Below are 24094 nucleotides of genomic sequence, written 5' to 3' on the forward strand. Positions count from 1 at the left end.
AGACAGACGTGGAAGGGAGGACAAGACCATGGTGGCCTGCAAGAAGCTTAGCCCCATCCTCATTGCAAAGCAATTCCTTCCCAGCTCATAGGAAGACCAGATCTATCCTTAGTTTAGGACCTGCAGTCCTAGGAGCACTTAAGTCACAGCAGCTTATCATCCTGCTAAACATGGGGGTTTTCAAAAACAGTATCTAAAAACACCTGCTGGCAAGTCCTGGTCCCACTGCCAGTATTACACTGCCAGGCTTCAACAGCTGGAGCTCACACAGGCACAATTCACTGCTCTCAAAGGGAATGATGGATGGACCAACCACCCTTCTCTAAAGCACTGAGGGAAACCTGTCAGCTCAGCTCAGGGACCAACACAAACCTGATTCTGCACCCTCACTAGGCAGAAACTGCACTTGCTGTCCTTTAGCAAAGGTCTGCTATCAGTGCAGTGCTGATTTACACCCTGTCAAACATCTCCTTCAGCTTCTTGATGAAGAGGAGAGGTTTATGCCAAGAGGGTCACAGCCATAGCAACATAAGCATTGCCTAGTTTTCCCATTTTCCTGGGCTTTTATTACTGTGACTGACAGCACAGGGCCCTTGACATTTCTGGCTGTTACTAACCTGTCACTCTGGCTAAAGGAAAGGGAAAGTCCCTTGATTTGCACGTGGAGAACAGAGCCTTGCATTCACAGAAAGATTTTCTTTTCCTTTTTTCCCCTCTGGAAAAGCCTCCCACCCAAGGGCAAGCTCCCAATATCGCTTCCAGCTTGCATAATGTTCACTGCAACAGCATCGCTCTGCGCAACAGCCCTTCCAAGTGACAGGGTGTCAGTCCTAGTGTCCAACCCCACACTCATGGGCAGGGGATTCCACACAAGATACCTCAGGATACACAGCATTTCAGCTGGAATTAACTAGCATCCAACCAGGAGATCATGTGTGCCCACCAGCTGCTAAAAGCAGGACACTGCAGGGACAGGGACTGAGCAGTCAATTCATTTCTACAGTGGAAAAACATATGCTGCAATGCATTCAGATACAGACTTTAACATGGCTTGGCAAGTGCCAGGGACAGTTAAAGCTAGGCTGGCTGCATGGGATTCATTCCAGGCAGCTTCTGGTGTGAGTAGTCACTGGGCAACACACCAAAGAACAACCCTCAGAGTATACACTGTGGTGTTTGCAGCAGGTCCAAAGCCATCAATAAAGATAAAGTATTGCTTAGAGTGGAGCAAGAGGTGACAGAAGGTACTTGAGTGAGGCCCTACATGCAATTTCAAGTTTTGACCCCACATTTGATAAGAATTTGGAATTACCTCCAGATCTCCCTTGGTAATGGATTCTTCCTCCACACGGAACTGCAAGTCCTCCACTTTCCTGGGGAGAGGAAAAGACACAAAGAGGAATCAGTAACACCCAGACCAGCACCTTCTGTCTGAGCAGCCACAGCACATGGGCCTCTTCATTACAACCCTGAATCAAGTTTTATGGAGCACTGGGACACATCAACAACAGAGAGACCATTACAAACAAATGAAAAAGCTGCCCAAAAGCTACCGGTAAGATTCTGTGTTCCTATAAAAAACAGCCAATGTTAAAAAGTCATGTCATGGCCAGCAGAACTGAAGTCTGAGAGGAGAGGGATACAAACCACCTCTGAGGACAAAGAGCTCAGCAGAAACTGAGCAGCAAGACCCATGGAGCAGGACAGGTAGAAGTAAGCTTTCCACATGGCAAACATTTGCCTTCTTGCAAGGCACATCCTCATACACACACCCCTACTGTTCTCTAACACTGAAAACAGGCAAACCACAATCAGGTTTCACTGGTTTATGTAAACCTTGTTACCCTGCAGCTGGGCACTGGGCAATTCCTGTGCCAAATGCACAGGGTCCATATGAAATATCCCAAGGGAATTGGATCCTCCTTGGCAGAGGGTGGACAATGCTTAATGTTTCTACAACATGAAAATTATGAGTTACCTCACAGAAAAGCTTTCCCAGAGAGTGTACAGGCCAGTCATGCATAAATGTACATGAAGCCACATGCACAAACACAGACATGAGGAGGAATCTCTTCTCTTTTGGAAGAGGAAATCCAGTAATGATACCAAATAATTCAATCTTCTGCTAAACTCAGCCCTCTTTGTTCTCTTTACTGGTTTAAAAAAGGCAATAATGAGGATGTTGAGCTGGTAGCCAGATGTAAGGACTCTGATTCACTTACAGACAAAAATAGCTGTGAGTGTACATATCTAACTTCATAAACAAGCTTCCTTGTCTAAACCTCCTCTAATTAGGGGAGGCATCTGTTGATATTTAGGGAAAAACTCAGCTGTCTTGGGTTAAAGGGCCTCCTGGAGCTGGGAAAGTGAGCTGTCTACCAGGAGAACAGGGAGACATGCACAAAAGAACAATTCAGCCCCAGGAGGGGCATCATTCAATTGAAATCAACACTGGTTTCAGTTATTAAGTACGCAGAAATGTCTTTTTATTCCCACTGAAGAGTTTAATTATATATATGGTGCAACTGGACTCCAAGAATGACAAGTGGATCTTCACCCTTATCCGGAGAGGAAATGTATGCATCATCATCCATACATGGATGGGGCCCTTGGGGTGTGGGGAGATGGTGAATCATGTTACAGCAAGGCTCTACTCCAGTTTGGCTTCCCTGCCTCAGAAGGAATGTCCTCAAGATCAGCACATCACAAATAGAGGGAGGAAAAGGGTCTTCAGTTGGACAGAAGGGTTAGAGCCTGGTATGGCCCAACCTGCACAGGTCTGTTTATTATCCAGCAATGTTATTTTATACTGTATCCTTAGCCAAAAACACCTGAAAACTTTGTCACTATTCACATGTGACTTAACCTCCCTCACAGCCATCCACTTTACCTCTTCTCCTCTTCCAGCTGGTTCAACAGCTCAATCTTCTCCTTCTGCATCCCATCCACCAAGGCTCGTGCCCGCTGGAGATTTCCTTCTGCCTCTGTGACATACTGTAGTAGAAAAAGAGCCCAAGCCACAGAAGTTATCAATGTTTGAAGTACAGAGTTGTTTAAGGAAAGGATCAGAACAAGGGAAGAAAAGGTTTGGATGATCTGTATCAGAGGATGCTGCGGCAACAAGGTAGATTTTCCAAAGAACCTCAGATGTAGGTATAGAGAAAGCAAAGATTGCTCTAAGTTTGATCCATTCTTCAGTGCCTCTCTGACTTGAACCTTTTGGAGAATCCAGCTCTGATTAAGAGTTAAGAACTTGAAGGCTGAACTGTTTTGCAAGCCTGGTGAAAGATTACCAGGTACAATTCAGTCCTGGTCACAAAGAGAGACATTTCAGACTTGTGTTCACTTGTTACTGCTAATTACTAGAATACACAATGCACAAGGATGATGTCACCTTTGCAGATAATTTGCCATTTCTCCTGCATTTCTGAACAGGCAGGTGTGGCCCAGCACACAAATATACACTGCCCCTAATAGCTGACTGAAGTTTATAAATATGAGCAAGGAATCTGGGGCAACAGCAGTCATTGATGAGTGACACACTGACAAACAGCACAAACAGCTCCTCTCTTTCAGCATTCAGGTGCTTAAAATATCATTTGTACAAATGCTGGTGCAAAAAACCAACCCTAATATGATCAGCCTGTTTTCCTTTCAGAAGTCCTGACTTTATTAATGTGATAAAAACATCCTTTCTGGCAGGAAAGCAGAGGCACACGAACTGAGCTGATATTCTCAGCATCACAAGATCACTGCAATGCAGTCACAGCCAAGGCCAGACTGGGTGGCTGAGGGCAACATATTTGCCCTCCAATTGCATTTCAGCATTCAAATGTATTGATCCACCAGACACTAACTACCTAATGCCTTTTTTTTCCTGGCACAGTCCTTTTCCTGCTCCTGGCTCTGGGCAGCTAGAGCACATGTGACACTGGGAGGAGTGGAGAAAGAGCCTCAGAGCCACCTTCACATAAAAGGCAGAAATTCAGAGCTTAGGTTTCACATACATGGGTAACATTATGACCTGAAACTTTCAGAGGATATCAGATATTCAGGTATTTGAGTGCTAATGGTAAAGCCATATCACCTCCTACCTGCTCATGTTGGGCCTTCATGATGGCAATCTCTTTCTCCACCTCACAGATGTGGCTGGTGGCTTTGGCAACCTCTGCCCGCTCCAGGTCTCGCTCTGCCAGCAGCTGCTCAATGTGCTGCTGCTTCTCCTTCAGTGCCTCCTGGAGAGCTGTGGTGCCAGAGATTTTTCTGGCATATCGAGAAGAGGTCTCTGTCAGCTGGAAAAAAAAAGTTAAAAGATGGGGGTAAAGCTATGTCACTTCCAGGTTAGAAGAGCTGCAGTCCCCTGTTAAATCTGGAATGCTGCTCACCCAATGGTCATTTATGCAGTTCTACAGAGCAGCAGTTCCAGCTCTGGACCCTACAGGTGAGGTTAAGTCTGGGAAAGAGCTGGGCAATGCCCACAAGGTCAATAGCTCTTCTGCACTGCAAGGAAAGGATCATTTCCCAAAGGACAGGACGTGAGGTGGGAACTGGGTCAGGAAAGATTATCATGCATTGTTTCATCTGCCTTCTTAAACATATTTTATTGATGACCTGCACTGGTACAGACCCAAAAAGTGAGCTCAGCTCAGAGCTCAGGGCAGACTGATCTCAACTGGAGACCTGTATGGGCTACTTAGATCCACTCCCAGGAATGACACTGCACCCTTATCCCTAGCCAAGAGGACTGCGGGTGCTCTGCAGCACACACTACGTCAGAGTCAGAGCTGCCTGCTCTGCTGTCTGCCTGCCTGAGCACCTGCCAAAGCCCCAGGCATGTGATCCAGGACAGTGCCACCCTCCACAGTAACACACAGTCACTGGAGGAGCTTTGCACAGCTGTTCAGTGCAGCAGCACACTGCTACACAGCCATGTGGGACCAGAAGCAGTGAGCTCCTTCTGCAAGGATCCCATGTGAACCTGCTCTTGACAGCAGAGATTTACCCCATTGCAGATCACAGTTCAGGCTCTTTAACATTCATAATTGCTCTGTGTCTGTTACAGCACTCATGTCCGTGAAGGGAAACTATTTGTAAGGTGGGTACAGCATCCCACACCCCACTCCCCTCACCTCACGATGGTAAAGGAGCAGCTGCCTCAGTGCTGCTGCTGAAGGAAAACCCCAACCTTCCCACTTTGTGCAAGTCACAGAGGTGGATCAAGGCTGCAGAGTCCATGGAAGGAGCCACTTACCAGCCCACTGCGGCTGGGCCTGCCCCCAACTGACGAGGCCACTGAGCTGACAGAGCTGATGGAGGAGCTGCTGGGGCTGTGGGTTAGGGCTGACACTCCCATGGCCATCCTCTTGCTCTTCTTGGCCTTGGCAGGGCTGGTTGATGGGAACCCAATCCGGATCACCTTGTGAATGGGAGCGAAGAGGCCAAACTTGGGTGGGCACTGAAAATACCTGGAATACAGGAGACGTACCAAGTCAGAGGTGGCAGAGCATCCATCTCACCCAAGCCTTGCAGAACAGCATTGCCAAGCAATACAAAACCCTGACCCACAGCTCATCTCTAAGTGCTTTGCTGTGACATTGTCTCCTACGTGCAAGTGGTTGGATTATTCTCCTTTCCTGTACTTAGAGTCTCCATGTTTTCACTTGTGGTGCTTTAACAGGAAAACCCAAGGTCATTGCCAGGCACTAGCTGCTGTGCACTTTGATGAGATGCCAGGAAAGACCCATCTGGCAGCCTGGAGAGCACAAAGATCCCAGAACACCAGCACAGCCAGAGCACACAGAATTTTTCCTTACAAACCAACCTTCCCAAGGAAGCAACCTTCCCAAAACCTGCATGTTCTCTCTACTCTGCTCTGAAGTCATGCAGTAAAGCATGTCTGCAGGGAGGTGTCAGAGGATCAATCAGGCTCTGCTCTGTGTGGCCCAGCAGTAGGACAAGAGGCAACAGGCAGAAACTAATGCACAGGAAGTTCCACCTAAACATGAGGAAGAACTTCTTCCCTGTGCAGTGACCAAGCACTGACCAGGCAGCTCAGAGAGACTGGATTCTCCCTCAGTGGAGATATTCCAGAACTGTCTGGAGTATCCACGTGTGGATGTGCCATGTGCTCTGGCATGACCTTGTTTCAACAAGGAGGTTGGATGAGATGACTCACTGTGGTCCCTTCTGACCTGAACCATTGAGAGCTTCTGTGTTGAATAAAAAGCTCTGAACCACACAGTTCTGTATAAATGTTCTACAGGGTAAAAATCTTTCCTCCCAAAACAGAAGGGGAAAACGGCATCTCCTAACTTTGAAGCCAAAAATAAAAAACAGAAGGGAAAAACAGCATCTCCTAACTTTGAAGCCAAAAATAGCATCACAACGAACTCTAGTGTGTGCCACCTTCTCTGGTGGGCAAAGAGAAACTGGTTCCCATGCACAGACACTTAGGCAGAAGGGAGCATAGAAAAGGGAGGATCAGATAACTACAGTGCAAGCTCTCCACAACTGCAGTGAGTCCAACAACTGTGTCTCTCTGGAGCCCTCTCTCAGAATACAAATGAGCCAAAACTTGGTGTCAAACCCTGGAAACCCCTTCAGGGCTTGGGCCAAGCAGCACAAGCCAGGGTGCATCTGCTGCTGGCCAGCTGCACTGCAGCAGAGGAAACTAGATCACCTCCAGTGTCGCTTCCCCTTGTTTCGGAGGAGTAGCCAACAGAGAAAGCTGTCTCCAGTAAGAGCTCTCTCCCACAGCCTTCACAACAAGGCTAGGACTAAATACTGTCATAAAACAGCCTGCCCTATGTTAACATAAAAATCAGGTTCTAATGACTAAATGACACAAATCCAGCTTTACTAGCACAAGTCCTCTCTCCAGATGTGAGCAGCTGTTTCTCCAATTCCCTTTTATTTTTAAGTGCTGGCAGCCATATGGTTGTGTCACAGGCAGACCCCTGTGTGCTTGGGAGGCCAGGGAACAGCCTCATCTCCAGCCAGATGAAAATAAAATTCATTTGCAAACATCTGCTCAAACCCATTTTTTTCCCCCATAACAAACTTTAAACAACCACTCCACAACCCAAAACCTCTCAGCCTCCTCGGCCTGCTGCCAACACAGGCCCTTGGGTTTGGAAAACCAGCCACACCGCAGGCTGACCTCTCACAAACCAGCCAAGGCCTGCTCAGCATCCTATTCCCAAACTGCAGTAGGCACAGACAGGCCAACAGCATGGCACAGCCCCTTCCACAGGTCTGTCTGGTGTAAGCACAGACTGGTACTTGTGGCTGCACAATGCCAAAGGCTAATTTCCTCAAAAGACCCTGACAGCTCTTAGCAAGTCCAAACTCTACTCATTTTTTCTCAGTCCAGATTGGAAGTGATTGCAATTAACTTTTATAGTTCAGGAGCAGGAATTGGGTCCAGAACACTTGGCAGGAAAAAACCCCAACAATCGAGTTGAAAACCAAGGGCTGCTCTCACAGAGTGCTAAGGAGCTTCATACTCACATTGCAGAGAGGAAACAGGGAAGAAAAGTGGTGTTGTGATGGCAATGCAAACTGCAGGTGGGAAGCAGTATAGGAAATTTTGAAATAGGGGAAAAAGTCTTCAGTGTCCAAGGCTGACATCTCACAGACTATGCAAAAGCAAAGGTCTGAGCTGTTTAGTTGGCAAAGACTCCCACAGGAGTAGAGGCAGAGAGGGCAGGACAGTAAAATAAGCAGGTAAAGGTTAATATACTAGAGATCAGTATGCTGGACTTGCTTGGCTCTATGGATAAGAAACCAACCAAACCACACTAGCACCTCTGTAGTCTGCACAGACAGGAAAGCAGGTGCAGCAAGCCTCAGTGGGCCAGCAGCAGCCATCTGCTGTACAGAGGGGCTCCCCACAGTGATCCCTGTCCTCTGGGGCTCTGCTGCTGACCCACAGCCTGCAGGCAGCCTCTGCCAGAGAGCTGCTTGGGACAGCCTGGCCCTTCAATCTTCCCCTGATCCACATCCAGACCAGAACCTGCAGGAAAATCAGTGACCCTCCACAAATTTCAGCCAATTCACCACCAATTGATGGCGACAATGTCCTTTGCTTGCTCCTGTTGCCTCTCCTGCTTCCACCAGCCTCCAGTGTTTCGAGTCAGCTCTTAGGGCTCCACTCTCCTCTCACCAGCATTGGTCTAGGGCAGCCAGGCCAGGGATGCTCACTAGATGGCAACCACCATCACAGCAGAGATTCCAGTCCTGGGCAGCCTCGGTCCAGGCTGATTCTGGCAGGACAAGCTGAGGGCAGCATCAAGAATTCCACGAGGCCACAGGAAACATGGGGAAGACTGACTGAGGAGTGCCTGCATGCACCAAGGGAGTTAATTTTCCTATGTTTGTTTCTCCTCCAAAACACTGCTGTTGAAATCAGCATGTGCTATAAGAAAATCAGAAGGCTGGAGGAAAGCTTAAAGGACAAACAGGGACAATGCTGCAAACCTGCTCTTAGCAGTGTGAAACAAAGGAGAAAAGCCTTGCAGACAGGGCACATACCAAAACGAGCTCAGCCAAGATGCCACAGTTCCAGAGGACAGATGACTTCCAAAAGCTGGATTTTCAAAACACAGCAACATAGGTGTGAGGATGAGAGGCAGAGAGACCATCCTTACACTCACATCTGCCTTCCACATGCACAGACAGTAAATCATTTCTGAGCACCCTAAAGGTAAAGCTTAGAGATAATTTGTAGTGTATGATAAAGAAAGCAGAACCTTGGGTTCTCTCCATGATTTATTCTCCACCATCCTGGTTCTTTTGAGAATAGGCTGGAACTCTGCCATCTGCTGCCAATCATTTACTGCTTTCTTGCCCTGACATTGAACAATCAGCATTTGTTAGTTAAAATGAAAGCACATGGCTGCTGGGCAAGGCAAGACTGATCCAGTACAAGAAACCTTTACTACAGAACCTGAGATGTGACACAGCAGGAACCCTCAGCTCCCTGGTTTCAAAGTTAAATCTCTCCTCTTAAGCCAGATTCCCTTAAGAAGCTCCAAAACATCAACAGTACTTCCCAGTAAAGGACCTTGTGAAGGACAAGGGATAAGGTCCACCTGTATTTGAAGCAGGGTCAAAGTGCTGATGTATAACTCAAATTTGAACATCCCCCAGCACAAGATCTGGGGTCATTCCCTTAACTAAATTCCATGTGAACAGGAACAGCTTCCCAGAAAGCCTGAGAGATGTCCCTGCCTAGTTTTACAGATACTAACACGAACTTTTTGAAAAATGAAAGAGTGGAGGTACCAGTGGAGTCAGAGGTGGTAAGATCAATCAGCAGACAACTGTTGCTTTACAGAATTAGTACAAGGACAGAAAACAACCACTCATTGTTCTTTCAGATCCCTGGCAATTTGTCCTCAGGAAGAACAGAATAAAGCAACATTAAGCTGAGGAGAAAAGAAAGTCAAATCTTTATGTTCTACACTTCTGATAGGGTAAATTTTAGATAGAGTACAAGAAGAAAGTTTATGAAGGGAATGTGTGGTAGAAATCACAGCTAACACAAACACAGAATCCATCTCTAGCAAAAACTAAATCCCACTGTAAGTTATCTTCTCTCCCTACTCTCTCCTGTTTCCTGAAGCCACCCAGGTTTCTCCTTCACAGACACTATCTGATCTGCCTTAAAATGCCCCAGTGATGAGGTTTATATTGATCTCCCTGCAAGGCTATCCTAAAGCCTAGAAAACTCCAGACTGGACTCACCCAACCCACAATGCCCAACCAAACAGCCCTAACTCTCCCACTAGGTCCAGTTGGCACTTGTCCTCAGCCACTCCAGGAGGTGTGTAAGAGCCTACATGTCCCAGGTTGGGGTTCAGAGCACACAGTACCTTGTACCAGCAACTGCCCCATCATTCTTCCCCAGGGGCTCATCCAGCTCCACACCACACCACTCTCCTTTGGCAAAATCCGTTTCTCCCACGTAGCGCACAACTCCTGTCTTTGTCCCACCAACCTGTTGGAGACAAGAGTCCAAGGGTTAGAGATAGCAGCACTGGCACAAGGAGACTGAAGCTGGGACAGGTATGGAGAGAGTGGGACAAGACATGAGTACTTCTGCTTCAGAACTAATGAAAGCAGCACAGACAGTTCTTACATCAAGTTCTCCTTGCTTGTTGTCTCTCCAATAACTACAAGCAAGCTGACAAACTCTCACTTTTGGGCCTGCCTGGAAAATGTCAGAGTAAATAGAATGAAAACATGGTGCAATTAGCTGACACCTCAAAATAAGTTACTTGGGAGGCCATGAAGGAGTTTAAGCCCTGCAGGCACAGCTCATACCTGTCTTCCAGAAAGAACCACGATCTGCACTGACAGGTTTGCAGCCCTGTGCCTTTAGCTGGCAGTTCTGAGCAGAGCTGGGACAGGACATCAAAGGGACAGCTGAGCCAGGAAGGCACTTATCTCTCCTCAGCTTGCTCCCACACAGGGTTTGCTAAGGACAGAGGGAACTGCTCAAAATAGAGGTGTGTTGTACAGAAAAAAAACTCCACTTTTACCTCCACTTCCTACAGCAATTCCTGGTGCTAGAGTGCTGCATGGGAAAGGGGCTCAGCTCACTGCTAGGCTTCTTCCAACACAGGTATTTTTTCCTTCATGGAGAAATAAGAATAAATCACACCTTTTTCTCCTGTGTGTACACTTAAACCTTCCTGTGTGCTGAGTAGACTCCAGGAGTGGATAAATCAGCTTTGTTTAGATCACTGAGAGCACTTGGCATGGAGCAGCAGCTGCCTCTGCACTAAATGCTCCTACTTAGACACTTGGGCTGAGAAAGGGAAGATGGAAAAGTAGGAGGGTGCTTCTAAAGTTCATACTTCAAGTAAATCAGCATATGATCTAAAATTTTTTAGCCTCTCTTTGCTAAAGTTCAAGGAAGAAAGCTTAAAAATAAGTTTAGAATTAAATTTGCAGCTTTCATCCTGAATGACTTGCAGTTCTTCATTTTCCTAATATTAAATTTCGCATAAACAGGTATCAGAGTAATATTCTCCTACAGAAAACCGTTAACTGAATGCAAAAATCTTCACTTTTGTGTATTCCCAGGTAAGAATATTAGATTTACCAATTCCAAATCCCCAACAATTCTGAAAATTGCTTATAAAAGGAAAAAGAGTTTTCCTGGACTAAAAAAACCCAGCACCTGAATGGACTAGAGATCACAGCTCTGAAGTCTGGGTTCTTCCTCAAGTCCTGAGAGGCTGCACTGCAGCACACAGCCTGAGTTAGTCCTCTACAGCTTCTCTCACTAAGGATTCAAAGTGCTGCTGCTTATGGAGAAAAAAACCTTTGGTGATACCGTTCTCTTTGCTGTAGGGTAGAGGAAAATACTTGGCAGCAGGAAAATTTGATGATACTGTTCTCTTTGCTGTAGGATAGAGGAAAATACTTGGCAGCAGGAAAAGGATCACAAGAAAGCTTTCTGGTCCTACACTGTGTCCAGGAGTAAAAAGATGATTCAGAATCAGCACTAGGTACTTGGCAAGTTACAGATTTGAACAGCTGCAGTCTAATCCTTTACCTATCACTCAGACAAATGCCAGTCCCCTTTTTGATTGATTTGAGTTTATACAGATTTAGCCTCTCAATATTAATGCAGTGATTTAATGTCACTTAAATACACTTCTTTAGCTGCAAGTTGAACTCAATAGAGGTGTAATTAATCTTAATGTCATTTATAGAAACTTACCATTGCTGGCATGTCCCCTCAACTTTATTGAGTTTTTAATTACAGGTATTGAGACACATTTCCTTTAGCAAGGCACATGATCCCCACAGAGCCTCATGTAGCACCTTAAAAACCTGAGTGTGTCCATCACCGTGTGATGAGGGAACCTATTTGAGGGCCACACTCCTCCACCCACACAAAGCATTGCACAGTGATGTCCTCATCAATATTTAGTTGAGAGAGCTGTTTCCAAACAGGAGAGAAAAAAAACTAGTCCTATTGACCTGACACACACATTAATTATGACAACACTAAATCTGTGCAGTAAGTCAGCAGATCACACTCCTACCCAAAACCCCCACGACAGTGAAGGCTCTAAGCTCAGATCAGGTCCAACACTCCCCCAAACAGCCATGTGGTTTCCTGCTTCCAGAGCAATGTATTCTATCTTCTCTTCCAAGCATTAATTGTTCTGCCATCCTCTCTATGAAATACACTCCTGCCATACAGCATCACCTTCTCCCCCAAGCCTGGAGGGACACATCTGCTCTCAGCCAGCCTGGGCTCCCCACAGTGCAGTCAGAAGCCAATATCAGGCTGTCACCCTCACAAGCTCAAGCCTCTTGTTGAGCTTCCCATTGTTTAGTAGGCACACAGAAACCATGATGGATGGAGAGCCTAGAAGACATCCACCTCAGACATGCAGATTTATTCAGCCCTGATAATCTGCTAATGCTGCTGAAATAAAGGATGTGTTTTGGAAACAGCCAGCTGGCAGGTTGTACCAGGGTATGAAATGGTCTCACCAGAACAGAACATTTGTTTCCATCAGACCCTTCAATAAATCAGAGGTTTCACCTTGGGAGGAGGAGACAAGGCAGCCAGTGAAGGCCAGGGAGGTTAGCAATGGTATGGCATAACTCATGGGAGCTCACAGCCATGAGCTTCAATAAGCTCAAGGCCTGGCTTGGAGACCACACTCCAGGTGTGAACAGCCAAGCACAGATGGCTCCTACAGCATCCATGTACTCCAGCCTTCATCACACTGGAGATCAGAGGATTTCATCCCATGAACATCCCAGCCTGTTGGCATCAGTGCCACCTCAAGTCATGAGTTTCTCCAGTGAGAACTTGCCTGTACCTCTCAACCTGGTACATCCATCAGAGCCATAGCCACACCTTCAATGTGCTGAGCATCCAGAGTGAAGGTCCAGAGTGTCCAGGACAAACTGGAGAGGGTGACATGTTCCCCTGCTAAAACCTGAGACAGGACAGAATTAACAAAGCTGCCACCAAGCTCAGTTCAGACATGCCACAGCTTTTAGAGTTGGCAAGTTTTGCCCCAAAATGAACAAAATGCCCAAAGCTTTTCTGAGAACCTTTAATAGTTACCTTATTAACTATTGCTGAGATTATTCATGCCCAAGAGAATGGAATTTTACCACATGTAAAGTGTTAATGTTTTCATAGTTGCTTTGGGAAAACAACAACAACTAACCAAAAAGCATCTAAAAATAGCTCTTTCCTGAAGCTCCAAAACATGTAAACAATATTGACATAATGATACAGGATTTCTTGGTTTGGAGGGTATTTTGACCAGCACCAACATTCCAATTTCTCCTCTTCGAGTAAAAACAATTCCGATTAACTTTCAACAAGCAGGAGGTGGCTCCTGCTCTCCAGATGGATTTGAGCAGCCTCAGAGCCATACACCTCTGAGCTCTTGGAATGTTCAGCTCCAGACAGCAGCTCTGCCTCAGCTCCAATGCCTTTTTCACACCACTGATTAAAGACCATCATCCTGACTGGTCCTTTCTCCAATGAAACATCACCAGTAATCTCAAGGGCCAATTTTGGGCTTGACCTTCACAAGATGAAGCCAGGAGCATTCAGCAGGTCTGTACCCTAACTGGTGAGTCAGACCAGCAAGATGCACTCACTCAACGACATCCACACACCTTCCCTGCTAACTTTAGTATCACTGACATCATGTTTTACTATGCTTTTCTCATCAAAATGAGGAAACTGGATCCAGATCAGTATCCCTGGGCTGAAAAGACAATGATGCTAATCCTTCCAGACACTCTCTTCATCAGAGCTGCTAATATATCATTTAAACTATTTACCAAATTACCAGCAGGCCATATCTCAATCAGCCCTCTCTGAGTCAGATCCCCTCCAGCCTGTGTTTGCTCTTTTCTCCTCACAGCCTCCCTGCTCATCCCACAGCAGTTTCTTGCTCTCAGCAAGAACCTCTTGGGAGTTGTCCTAACCCCCAGGGCCTGTGGGCATCGACTGTTTCCAATATGCTCTGATAATGCTCAGTGAGAAAAGAAACAAACTCCTCTGTGTCATTCAGGCCAGCAGGGACTGTCCCCCCACCAGTCACACATGTTCAGGGGTCAGCAATGGCCAAGGCTCCTGCTGGAGTACATCCCCAGGCAGGAACCACAGAGATGCTGCTGTGCTCTCTGCTTAAAATTCTAATGTACCCATTTAATTTACTTTCAAAGCATTTCCACAAGACAGCATTGCTGACCAGCAGGTAGAGGTGGGAACACCAAGCACACACACTCCTCTACAGGGCTCCCATGTCCCACCTGGATCCTGGGGGAGCTGTGAGACTCTCCTACTGCTCACCTGTGGGAAGAGAAAGGAAGGGGATGGAGGTAAAGAGCAGACACAGGACACCTGCTTTATTCTGAGGACCTTCAACTACTTTAAACATGCAACACCTCAGCTTATTCCACGCTGCTATTGCATGACACTAAGAAACTGGAAATCACCTTTACTGGACAAGTGCTGCTTGCTCTGGTTTGAGCTGTAGCTGCTGGCTGTATCCAGCATGCAAACTGGAGCCATCCTTTCGTTTGGGGATAAATGTTTGCTTCTTTTTCCCTAAACTCATCCACCCTGACAAGGAGCCTATTTCCACCCAAGCTGAGAGGGGCAGGAGCTGTGTTTTCCTACCCCACAATTTAGCTCTTCCAAGCACTGATGGTTGAAAATTGCTGTACAATTACACCTGATTTACAGAGGATGCTTTTGGCAGCAGCCTCAGGGTGTGGGTTGAGCCATTACAGATCACTGGAAATAATGACCTGTAAGTACAAGGGGGTAGATGTGTGTACCTATGGGAAATGTGGCCATCACTTACTGGGACTGTGTCCCAGCTGACAGCCAGGGCCTGCATTCAGCAGCTGGTGGGAAGGTGAAGATCTGGCTTGTGGTCAGGTTTGTCTGTAAATACAATTTACTACAGGTGGCATCTGACCATCAGCAGTTTCATCTGATCAGATACACATCAGATCATCTGTGAATGCCAGAACTGGCTTTTAGGGTGAAGGGAGAGAGACAGCCAGGAATTATATACCAGTCCTCCCTGTGTGAAGCTACAAGGAATTTTTATAGTTTCTTTTAATCTAACCACTTATCTTTGTGCCTTCTCATCCTCACAGCACAAGTCAGCATTGCACACAACGAGTCTGACAGCACTGCTGATGCAAGGCATTTCTGTGCACTTATCTGTCAGGCACCAGTGAGAAAATAATGTCCTAGGGAGGTGGTAGACTAGGAAAGCCTGGAATTACAGCATCTCCTCCCGGGGCTGTCTCCGATACTAAGTCCGCCCATGCTAATAACACAGTTTGCTCCACCACAGGCCACTTACAAATCCTATTTGATGACAGATACTGCACACAGCAGACAAGGGCTGGGCAATGCCTCAGCCCAAATGAATGGTTAGGAGGGGGTGTGTGTGCACAAAGAGCCTCAAAGGGTTAATGTGGCCACAGGGCAGGGTGGTTGCTTTGGGCTATATATTTCCCTCTTCATTTCACTGCAGTCCCAGGGAATCATAGAAGCATAGAATGGTTTGGGTTGGAAGGGACCTTGCAGATCATCTCATTCTAGCCCTGCCATGGGCAGGGATATCTCCCACTTAGACCAGGTTGCTCCAACCCCCACCCAGCTTGATCTTGAACACTCCCAGGGATAGACCAGCCAGAGGTTCTCTGGGCAACCTGTGCCAGTGCCTCAGCACTCTCACAGGGAAGATTCTTTTTCTAGCATCTAATGTGCCCCTGCCCAGCCAAGCCTGCCCAGCAGTCCTGCACATCATCTGCTGAGGTGCTGCTCCTTCAAGTCTCCCTGCGAGTGCTGCTGTTGCTCTTCCAGCATCTGCACTGGCTTTGGCCTCCTATGAGTTCTGGCAAAATCACCAACCTGGAATTCATCCAAAAGGTATCTGGGGCAACACCCCTCAGCAACTGAGCCAGCCACTGCCCTTAAACAGCCTTGTTTATCACAACATTTCTCCACTCAAGACTGCAATCCCAGTTAGGAGACAGAAGTATGGCTGGAGGGCAGAAGACCTCCATTAAGAGGCTTGTTTCTTTGTTTTAATTGGGTTTTTTGTATTTTTTTTTTATTTAGACTGACTATAGAGAGAGAGCACCAGCCACCTCCTTCCCACCCTTCTTCAGAAAGCAACCACATCTCAAGCGTGGAATGTGTTCAGCTGCTGAGAAAGTCTCCCCTCAAAGCCTGCAAAATACATTTACTTAGGCAAAAAGCACAGCACAAATTCCTCCCAAGCAGAAAATGCTCAGCTGCTCCACTGCTCTGTTTCCATCCCTTCCTTCCCTGCAGAAAGGCAACAAGCCAACCTCACACTAACAGCAGCACTCCAGTCATTACCACACTTTGGGAAGCTTCATTCTTACTACAGCAGAGGTTAATTGTTCCACATTCACTTGTCAGAGTTCAAGAGATGAGTTCTACAACATTAGAGGGGGTTTTTCATCTCTTTAATGCAGTTTTTACTGCTCTGGGAAAAAGGTCGAGTTAGAGTGCCAAAGGCAAATATTATCTAACTCTTACAATGGAAAGCTTCTAATAGAAAGCTAAAAGTTTTTTTTTTGCAACTGCTAGAGAGTCAGAAAGGGTCCTGGAACTAAGTCATTGAAAAGCAAAAATGTCTTCAAGCTATGAAGGAGTTTAATGAAGTTAAAGAAAGGCACCATCAGGAAATGACCAGGCTGCAGGGAGCCAAGTGTCCAGCTGACAGACCTGGAAGGGTCCCCTGCAACCTTGTGCTCCACTCCCTGAGAAATCACTGAAAACATGTGTCCTCCCTCACCTGAAAAGCCTTTGGTGGATCCCATCTGCCTAAAAGCCACTCTCAAATAAAAAGATACTCACTCAGAAAAGCAAAGACTAAGAGTAATAAAGACAACTAAAACTGTACCAATCCCTAAATGACAAGAGCAAAGATTTGCTTGGGGAATTTGATGCAACTCAGGTTAATACAGAATTATTGTTTATGTATTCAAACATGATTAGCTGACATCTCCACTGCTAAAAAAAAAAGCAGCTGCCAAGCCAAGCACATGTGAATGAGCTGGAACAGCAAATTATTTCTTCTTGTTATTATTTGTTCTCTTCCTGGATCTCTGTGACTGTGTGCAAACAATTCCTGATGTTTCTGTAAGCTGAGCATTCATGCTAGAGTCAATACTGAGCTCATTCCAGGCTCACTCTTTGGGAGATATTTGTTTCACTAATAAATCATACCACAAACTTTACCTAATTACATCTGGGGTGGGTAAATGAGCAGGGAGAGAGAGTTCCTAAGGATGTACCTTCATTAATAACAAAAAACAAAAAAACCCAACTAAACCCATGCCCAAACCCCCCCAAAAACAACTTCAGAGGCCAAGGGGACATTCCAGGCTCACTCTTTGGGAGATATTTGTTTCACTAATAAATCATACCACAAACTTTACCTAATTACATCTGGGGTGGGTAAATGAGCAGGGAGAGAGAGTTCCTAAGGATGTACCTTCATTAATAACAAAAAACAAAAAAACCCAACTAAACCCATGCCCAAACCCCCCCAAAAACAACTTCAGAGGCCAAGGGGAGAGATGCTAACAGTCTGTGCTGCATGGCTATGCCCTGCTGAGGTGAGCAGAGTGTTAAGAGGACAGACTCTGCCTTGGTGGGCTTAGGGTCAGGAGAAGAGAAGGGTGACACAATTAACTCTGGAGAAAGGTATTCCATTCCCTGGCTGGTTCAGAGAGAACAGAGCCAGGTTTATCACAGTGTTTACATTTTGCACTTTACCCTCATGCCTGCTGCTTCTAAAATGGAAAGTTTTCACCTGAGCACGCTCCCCACTCCATGCAATAGGTAAAGGAGAAAATGGGAGCAAAAAAAATAAACTGATCCAAGGAGGACACATCTCCAGGTTCATTTTTCCCAATGTGTGGCTGTTTTAACACCAACATGAAGCATCAGTGCATGTGTAAACAGAGAATGGCACTGCCACCTTTCCCTGCCCAGGGACAGCAGCAGCTTTGCTGCCAGCAGTAGTGGGGAGGGAAGAGAGGCAGGCTCTGGTGAAGCAGCCAGACTCTTGAGCAGGTGTCAGCTCCTGCTGTTACACAGAATGCAATGCACATTTGGGGGTAAATTTGAGAATATAAATCTTTTTCACCACCACATCTAGGCCTACACACCCACATGTTCACACTAGATTTGCCAAGTGTCATATCTAGTGGGCACAAGCAGAACCCATCTACACTTTTCCTCCTCTGAAAATGAACCAACTTTAAATTGTTTATATTTTATCCAAATAAAATGAAAATTATTGGACAACCCACCAGTGTTTGGGTGTGTGCACTGCAAGCTTTGAGTATTTGCAATGCCAGAGCTGCCTGACATTTGAACACAATAGATGCTGAAAGCCTCAGAGCACATTGTGCCACAGGAAGTTTTGACTCAGAAGACACGTGTGGCCTGTCACAGCTGCTCAGTGCTCCCCAGCCACCTTGGGCTGCTTGGAAATGGCCCAGCTGCCCAGGGTCCCTCTGGGAGGGAAGGGAGAGAGCCACAGCCTGCCCAGGGTAGCTGCTGTCACCAGCAGAAAAAAAACCTGTCTGCGTCCACAAAGGACATTTGAGACTGGCTCTGCCAGCCCTTTCACACACTCCTGATTCACACCAGCTGTGGAGCAGTTCTACCAACCCCATCATTAAACAGATGCCCAGTCTGTCTACATTCCCCTAGATCCACTGCTGGAATTGGAACCAGATGCCCCTAAAAGGAAATACTACATAGATAACTTTAAATGGGAGCCAGACTGCCCAGGATGTGCAAAGACTGATCCTCTGCAATCTGCCATTGCTGTTGGTGAGTCACCTTTACCTTTTAAATCCAGGGATATTGCTGGGGATATAGTCACAACAGATCTGACCCCAATGCTCTTCCAATGTTTGATATCATAATATGTACCATACACACTGACAAACCTAAACTTTCTTAGAGAGCTGCAGGACAAAACTCAATCTGTCCTGGCTTTAGTATCTTTCTTTCCTTCTCCATCAACACAAAAAGCACTACTCCTTTGCCAGGGCACAACTGGTGACAAGCTTGATGGCAAACTTCCAGTTTGCTAGTGTGGCATTTTGGCTGAAAGCTCTCAGGTATTCTATTCCAGGTAATAACAACAGAAATGGGACATGGAGAACCCACACATTGGTACAATGATCTCTCCCAGTATCCTGCCCTTTTAGAAAAATTATGCAAGTTCCTTTCCATACAGGAAAGGAGTTAGTGTCATATCTGACAGAGAGAAACTGGAGCACCAAAGGAGGGACCAGCAGGAGAGATTGTTGCAAGTCCTTGCCAAGTATGTACAGCCACGTGCAACAAGACACTGCTGCAAACTCCTCGAAAACCCAAATACACACTCCAATGGAGTATCACTGGATTAGAATGTAACAACCAAATGATTTTTCTTCTACTTCCCTCATGTTTACTTTGCTTTCTCTGACCTCATTCTACTGCTCAGGACTTGTTCAATACAAGAAGTTTTCTGGAATGTGTCCTCTTGCACCAATGTGATAGAGAGACACATCCAGAAGACACTGCGTCCCAGGTAACAGTCAATGTAGGCATTTGATGCCTACTTGGGCCTAGGCATCTCCCAAGATCACACTCCATCCCACACCTCACCACCAACTCTGTCCTCCTTTTGTCTTGTCCTGAACCTGACCAGGAACACTCAGGGAGGCGACACATCCTTATCCTTTGCCTTTTTAGGGGAACCCCATGATCAACTCACCAGCACACGATCTCCAAGCCGTAAGTCCTTCTCCCCCTTTTTCACAGACCCACTGTCCGAGAGGTTAGATCCAGACTCGTTGCCCGTCTTCATGGCGCTGTTGAGGACGCTCTCCCGCAATGGGATGACACGACTGGACAGAGGTGGTGTGGCTGTCCCCGAGTGCAGTGACAAGTTCTGAGCTGTCAGAGAGTCCACAGAGGGGGCGTCGCTCCCTGAGCCCTCGGCCACCGGCTGCCGCGTCAGCTTGGACGGTCGCGTAAAAATCCCCTGCAGCGGTTGGCACTCGAAGTACCGCACTCCGCCGACAGAGCCGTCATTCTTACCCACTGGGTCATCCAGAACCACCCCTGCCCACTGGCCTGGAGCAAATTGTGTCTCTCCAAGATACTGGATCACACCTGGCTTCACTCCGTTGACCCAGACGCGTTCGCCCACCACGAAGTCTCCCAGAAAATCATCGCCCACCTCGGCGACCTTTGAACCCGACTTCTCGGTGCTGGTGGTGGAGGTGGTGCCCTGCTTGTGTAAAGGTGAGCCTGTGAGTCAAGGGAAAAGAGAGGCTGCTATGAGGAGAAATCCTAGAAGGCAACCAAAACACCAGGAAAGAGCATTTACAAAAAGGAAACATCTGGAATAATGACTTAGGTTGCAGGTTTACACCAGCTGAAGGTTAAACCTGAGTAACCCTGTTACTTACACATCTTCCTCGGCACAGAAACCTCCATCTGCTGCCCAGTTTCTGCAGGTCTCTCACACAGCAAAGAAATGACCCCATGGTTTCATACCCCACCTAGCCCCAGCCCTGTCACAGCCCCAGAGGGAATTCTGCAAGGCTGCACTAGCATGGGTAAGCCCAAAAGCACAGGAGTGGTGGTAAGGAACACAAGGAGCCCAACGAACTGCTGCTTTGAGGAAAGATGCCAAAGTCATCCTTTCATCCAAAAATAAATAAAAAGAAAAAAAAAATAAATGTTTGAGGCACTGATGCTTTAGTACCTGGTGCTCCGAGAGCTCCTTGTGTTTGGATCCAGGGAAGCAGCCAGTCCAGGCACTGAGAGTCCCACCAAGGGCACTAACAGCTCCTGTGGGACCACACAGCTGCCTTCACAAATTACTTGGCTCCCCCAGCTGCTGCTCTGCCCTTTGCTGGAGCAAACCCTGTGAGCAATGAGCAGACACCTGGGGTATGCTCAATATAAACAGCATCTCTCTAAACAGGAAGCATCTACAGACCTTCCTGCACAGCCTTCCAGGGCCATGCACGGAACCCAACAAAACTGGCAATGAAGAGTGCTCTTATTCCAGCATCAGCCCTCCAGCAGTGGTTTGCTGCCTGGGAGAAGAAAAACTGCAAGGGATGCTGGAATTCACTGTCCTGCTCACTCTCCAGCATAGTCTTGATTGGCCAAACTCTCCACAACACACAAGGAGACCCTTAAATACGTCGCTGACGTCTGAAGGTGAACAGAGTCAATCCAAGCAGCGACAGCAGTGACCCAACTCTTGTTGACCTCAGTGTCAAACACCACAAACTTTGGGCTTTCAGCCTAGGCCCTAGGGGAACAAATGACAAGGACATATGGACTTCATTACAACTCTCTGAAGGTTAAAGGTGGAGGCTTTAATTAAAGCCCCAAAAGAAACCACACCAGAGACTGAGGATTTAAGCTTGCAAAATAAGATCCAGCAAGTCATATACCTTAGGCTTTCAGCCATCCTCAGATCATGGTAGCCTTGAGGTCCCAAGTGTGGTTCTCCCAAACAGCTGGCACAGGGAGGTGAGCAGGAGGCTTTGTCCAACACATCCTGTGCTCAATGAAAGCTGCCTGGACTCTTCAGTCAAACTTCTAGCTGAAATTTCTGGGTGCCACCAATCAGAAAAGCCTAAAGCACACTCAGGAAGCAATTCTTATTTGCTACCAGAGAAGGCTGACAGAGGACACCTAACACAGCCACAGAGACAAGCCAAACTCAAGTGTTTATGTGAAACGAACTGTGAAACTTGTTCAGCCTCAGCCATCACTATGGCTCAGTCCACAACACTTCTACAGCTCTCTCACAAGTAATGGGCCTGACAGATCAGGCTCAGCTCCTAGAAAGCATCAAAAATATAAAAGCTCTCAAAGAAAGACACTTCAAAGCTTTGCTAGAGGTCTAATGTCAGAGGAAAAAAAGAGTACCAGTGCTTCAGCAATAGCATGAAAAACTTCAGTTTCTGCTAAACTAGCTGTGTTAAAAGGGATCAATATTGACACTTTGGTTCTCATTAGATTACAGAGTCAACACCTGAAAAATTTCTATTGCATAATTGCACCAGTTTGTGGTTCCTGGAATTCAACAGTTTCTCTGCCTGGTCTGAACAAGGAGAGAACAGCAGTTAAGGCATGACTGTAAAAACTGCTGTCATGAACAGAATCACCTCCAACCTGCTCACTGGGCCTGGTGGGCTGGAGCTGGAAAGAGAGAAGATCAGCCAAAGGGAACATGTACAGCACCACAGATGGGCCACATTCCAGAGGCTGATTCCATGATGGGCACAGGAAGATCAGTACCATAAATACTGTCCCCAGTGAAAATACTGGTGGCAACTGAGACAGAATTCAGCTCTACTATACAGGGAACTATCAGCACATAAAGTTTTGGGGGCTCTGCATCTATAGTCACAAAAGATCAAAACTGGTTTTCCTAGTCTTACTGGAGCCTGAATCTCAGCACACTGGCAGTTCTTTATTAGGGGTGTTAATTAGTGATCAATATACAGGTCACATTAGCTCTCACAAACACCTCTGCAGCATAGCTGGGATAAACAAACCCTTCAGCAGTGAAACTCAAGCAAAGAAAGGCAGGAAGGCTGCCCAAGGCTGAACAAACAATACAGCAGGATTCAAAACCACATCCAGACTCACTGCAAGAGCAAACACCTTCAAAATGGACTTGGACCAGAAAAAACCACCACAAAACATTTCATTAGGCTCTTGGTGCAATGTTGTGTTCCCCCCAAAGCCAAGATTTTAGTGGAACTTTACACACTGTTCGTTTCTGGTGCCTGTTTGGCAGGCAGGGCTGCTGAACTGCAGTCATTACATCTCAGGGAAACAATCCCATTCCAGGCTCTCAGGCAGAGCAGTGCAGGCAGAAGCATTATTATTATTCTCAAGCACGAGGTGAATGATTCAGAAACATAGGATCTAAGTGACGAACTGCCTGAAGGTTCACCTTCTTCATTATGGCAGTTGTGTAGGAATTTGATGTTTTACATGACCTTCATTACCCACAGATAAAATAAGTACAGAGCAGCTAACAGGCCTTTGTGCACCAGGTTTTCAGAGAAGCCAAGGGTCACCATGATCAAGCTAAACTCATTCTTCTTGGCTTCAGGTCTGATGGACCCATTAACTACATGGCCAGAGCATCCAGAGTAGTCCAAGTAGACAACCCTCTGATTCTCCCAGGTAGGTACCTGGTCACCAGCCCTTCAGAAGGCAAATAGTAGCCATGAGTAACTTGTCTTCAATCCCATGAGCATCTTAGAAGAGCCCAAAACAGAAATTAGCTGATGGCACTGCCCTGAGAACTGACATCTGGAATCACCACTCCCCAAGCAACTCTTTCAGCTCAGGGGAAAGACACCCAAGAGGATTGCCACCCAGGATTCCTGAGCTTTCTGTGTCACTTGGATTTGCTGTTTTGAAGTTCTAGTCAGACTCCCCAGTTAAACAGCAGTAAGGCAGAGAAACTTGCTAACAGCAAAGTGAGGATACAGATCTCAGGTACAAGGCTGAGAAGAGTTACACAAGAGAAACACCCAACAAACCAGACTATTTTCTACTCCAGCCCTGCCACTGCCTGGTGATGCTGACCAAAAAGCCACAGGAACTCTTGGAATGTCACCATTAGGCATCTAACTCAGCAGCTCACCTGGAAGCCAATGATGGGGAAAGCTCTTCCTGATGGTCCAGGACTGTGACAGCAGCTCCTGCCTCCCTCCTCTTGCAGGGACCAGGCTCCAACACACAACAAGCAGTGAGCAGGATCCCTTCCACTCAGGCTTTCCAACTTTACAGCCCTATTGTGTTCATTAGCTAGCTCATTCTTTTCAGTTTAAATGGCCTTCCTGTAGGTCACAGCTTTCAGGGCTGAACAACAACTTGTAAATCAAAGTCATACACAGCATACACTAAATGCACATCTTATCCAACTCCAAATCTCCATTTTCCCTTTGGCTTTTGCAAAGCCCATGAACTATGCAT

The 24094-nt window shown here is 46.7% G+C and overlaps 1 protein-coding gene across 1 annotated transcript in view; it reads right to left on the reverse strand.

Annotated features, from left to right (window-relative positions):
• The window catches only part of CLIP2 (CAP-GLY domain containing linker protein 2), a gene marked incomplete at its 3' end in the record, with an annotated part of 54686 nt that overhangs the window by 15186 nt on the left and 15406 nt on the right, over positions 1-24094 (reverse strand). The window contains exons 2-7 of the mRNA XM_009074880.1: positions 19842-20380; positions 9876-10000; positions 5252-5465; positions 4095-4292; positions 2891-2994; positions 1313-1373 (exon numbers count right to left, since the gene is read on the reverse strand). Coding sequence (XP_009073128.1) covers positions 1313-1373; positions 2891-2994; positions 4095-4292; positions 5252-5465; positions 9876-10000; positions 19842-20380 — 1241 coding nt within the window. The remainder of the gene's footprint in view (positions 1-1312; positions 1374-2890; positions 2995-4094; positions 4293-5251; positions 5466-9875; positions 10001-19841; positions 20381-24094) is intronic.

The sequence above is a fragment of the Acanthisitta chloris genome, unplaced genomic scaffold (assembly GCF_000695815.1).
Source record: "Acanthisitta chloris isolate BGI_N310 unplaced genomic scaffold, ASM69581v1 scaffold13865, whole genome shotgun sequence".
Taxonomy (NCBI): Eukaryota; Metazoa; Chordata; class Aves; order Passeriformes; family Acanthisittidae; genus Acanthisitta; species Acanthisitta chloris.